The following is a 2,595-nucleotide window of genomic DNA, read 5'->3' as shown; positions in this document are numbered from 1 at the left end:
CTACTACTACTACTACTACTACTACTACTACTACTACTACTCTACTACTACTACTACTACTACTACTACTACTACTATTACTACTACTACTACTACTACTACTACTACTACTACTACTACTACTACTGCTGCTGCTGCTTCTAAAGCGTCTTCAGGTTTGCATCATTCCTTAGAAATCTTGAGCATACGCACATTGTCTCGTGATAATATGTAGGGACTTTAAACCTAAATCATACCATAATTTATTATTATGTACCTCGCCATTATCCTGTCATATCTATCCGTAGTATGCATACCATACCTCACCACACCACACCATACCATACCATACCATACCATACCATACCATATCATGCCATTTCATGCCATTTCATGCCATACCATATCATACCAAACCAAGTAATGCCAATCCACTTTGCTAAATCCAACACAGGTAGCCTGAGATAAAAGTCTGTTTACAAGCAAACAGTTCATGCATCATAATCGTCAATCTGCATCAGGTTGTTTTTTGACGTGGGAGTTTGTAGCTGTCCTGATCAGCGTTTGTCACCAAAGTTTGAACGCCCTCCTCTGAACAAACAGAACCTTTGATGTGCCTGGGTTTGTTAGGGTTTTTTCTGGGGATGGGGAGGGGGGGGGGTGTTGTTTTCTTTGGGTTTTTTAAAAACTCAACACATCATTGCTATATATAGCCACTTATTCAGAGTGAATTCGAGATATATTGTTCCCTTTTACGCTCAAAAACCGAACGACAGCTTGCACTTCAATCTTTGACTTCTCCTTAATAGAATATAATCTAGTACTCTGAGTTACCTTTTACTTTAATTTCAGAGCAACACTCGCAAAATGTTTATCTGATCTTTTTTATTCCAGGAACAACTTTCATTTACAAGTCAGCTTTTTGTATTGGACAAGGATTTCTGCTATGCAGACTCAGACATCACCTCCTACCTCTATCAAAGTACAATTAATGCTTTGAATTCTCATGACAGTTCTACTGAACTTTTCTCCAAGCCACGAAATTCAGCGAAGTCGATTCTGGTAAAGCGCAGAAATAATATCAGTCCAATAAGCAACGCAATATCCAAGAACAGCACAAGGATGCATCATGGTCAAAGTAATCACGGTTTTACAGGAGATAATCAGGATAGTTACGGTTCTTTAGCTGATTACAAGAGTTCTGTCCCTTCTTATGAGTTTGACGACCCGAAAGACGTCAAGGCGAAGACAACAGAAGAGAAGAAAGAACAAAATGAGGAAGACGATGCGTGGGCGTTGCCGGAACTGAAAGATGATACAGTGCCTTGGGAAGGTAAAACAAAAATATTATAAAGATTTACGCCTTCCACACACCTTCCCGGTGTTTGTGGTGTTATGTTAGACTCTGTGACATTACTTAACTTCAAAGCCCTGCGTTCGATTCCCAGGTGCTGTAGTACTTTTTATCGAGTACCTCAATCTTGACTGTTGGGACATTTCATCGCACTCAGTTTTGTTGCCCTTGCAGACATGGTAAAAGCAGTCAGTGTTCTAAATTATCATGTACGTGTCAATTATAATCAAAGACGGACATGGTGCTGGGTATTCTCTGAGTCAAATTCATACGAAACTATTCCATCGTCAGTTTCAATTACTCATAGATGTACACTATAGGCACTCTGACTATGGTTTCCTTTGTCACTAATAAGCTTAGATATTTATATCCTATACATTACATCAAACATTTTAGACACGAGCCTCTCTTTGGCTGCTCCCACCCATCATCATCCTCATCCCATAAAAATAATTATGTTTGATGATACTGTTATACTACTATGTCTTAAGTCAGAGAGTCATGTTCAAGTGAGTGAAATTATTATCTCAGATTAGTAGATCTAGCTTGGATTTTGTGATGTCGATTACAGTGATGAAGCACCGAGCTGTCTCCTGCCGTTTGGAACTATGTCATTTTTATCTTTTTTTGATTTGAAGAACAGCTTTAGCTAAAAATCAGGAAGCTGCCCCATGGCAACCAGCCGTAACAGTCATTCTAAAAAGTACACACACACACACACACACACACACACACACACACACACACACACACACAAACACACGCGCGCGCGCGCCAGCCATCAAATGTTTCTGCTGTTTGATAATCTCTCATACCCCATCACCAGAGGAGAAAAAAACCCCGTCCACATAAGAGACAATTCGTTCATTATAATATACTTTTAATTGGATATCTGTTTTATTTGATGCGTGCACTGTGCATGGAAAAATTTTTTTTTTTCTTTTCTTTCTTTTTAACTTCTTCCTGTGACTAGCTGGACTTGCTCCGAGAGCCTGTCAACATTTACCACATTCTATTCGTATTCATTTTTAAACTTTTATTTCTTATCTGTCATCAGAGTTGGACGACAAAGGCAAGTTTCTCCGAGTAGCGTGGTTGGCGCTTCGACTTGTATTGCTGCTGGGACTACTCTATTTGTTCATCTGCTCCCTGGATTTCCTTAGTTCTGCCTTTAGACTTCTTGGAGGTAGTTGCTCTCCCCCTCCTCCCCCCTCGCTCTCTCTTTCTCTCTCTCATTCTCTCTCTCTCTCTCTCTTAATATA

The 2,595-nt window shown here is 39.7% G+C and overlaps 1 protein-coding gene across 1 annotated transcript in view; it reads left to right on the top strand.

Annotated features, from left to right (window-relative positions):
• The first annotated feature begins 150 nt into the window (after positions 1 to 150).
• LOC101863682 (sodium-dependent phosphate transport protein 2B-like) overlaps positions 151 to 2,595 on the top strand; it is a 12,356-nt gene continuing 9,911 nt past the window's right edge. Inside the window, exons 1-2 of the mRNA XM_035970562.1 lie at positions 151 to 1,312; positions 2,391 to 2,590. Of these exons, the coding sequence (XP_035826455.1) occupies positions 1,102 to 1,312; positions 2,391 to 2,590 (411 nt within the window). The 5' untranslated portion in view covers positions 151 to 1,101. The remainder of the gene's footprint in view (positions 1,313 to 2,390; positions 2,591 to 2,595) is intronic.

The sequence above is a fragment of the Aplysia californica genome, unplaced genomic scaffold (genome assembly GCF_000002075.1).
Source record: "Aplysia californica isolate F4 #8 unplaced genomic scaffold, AplCal3.0 scaffold00286, whole genome shotgun sequence".
NCBI lineage: Eukaryota > Metazoa > Mollusca > Gastropoda > Aplysiida > Aplysiidae > Aplysia > Aplysia californica.
This window is presented reverse-complemented; position numbering and strand designations above follow the sequence as displayed.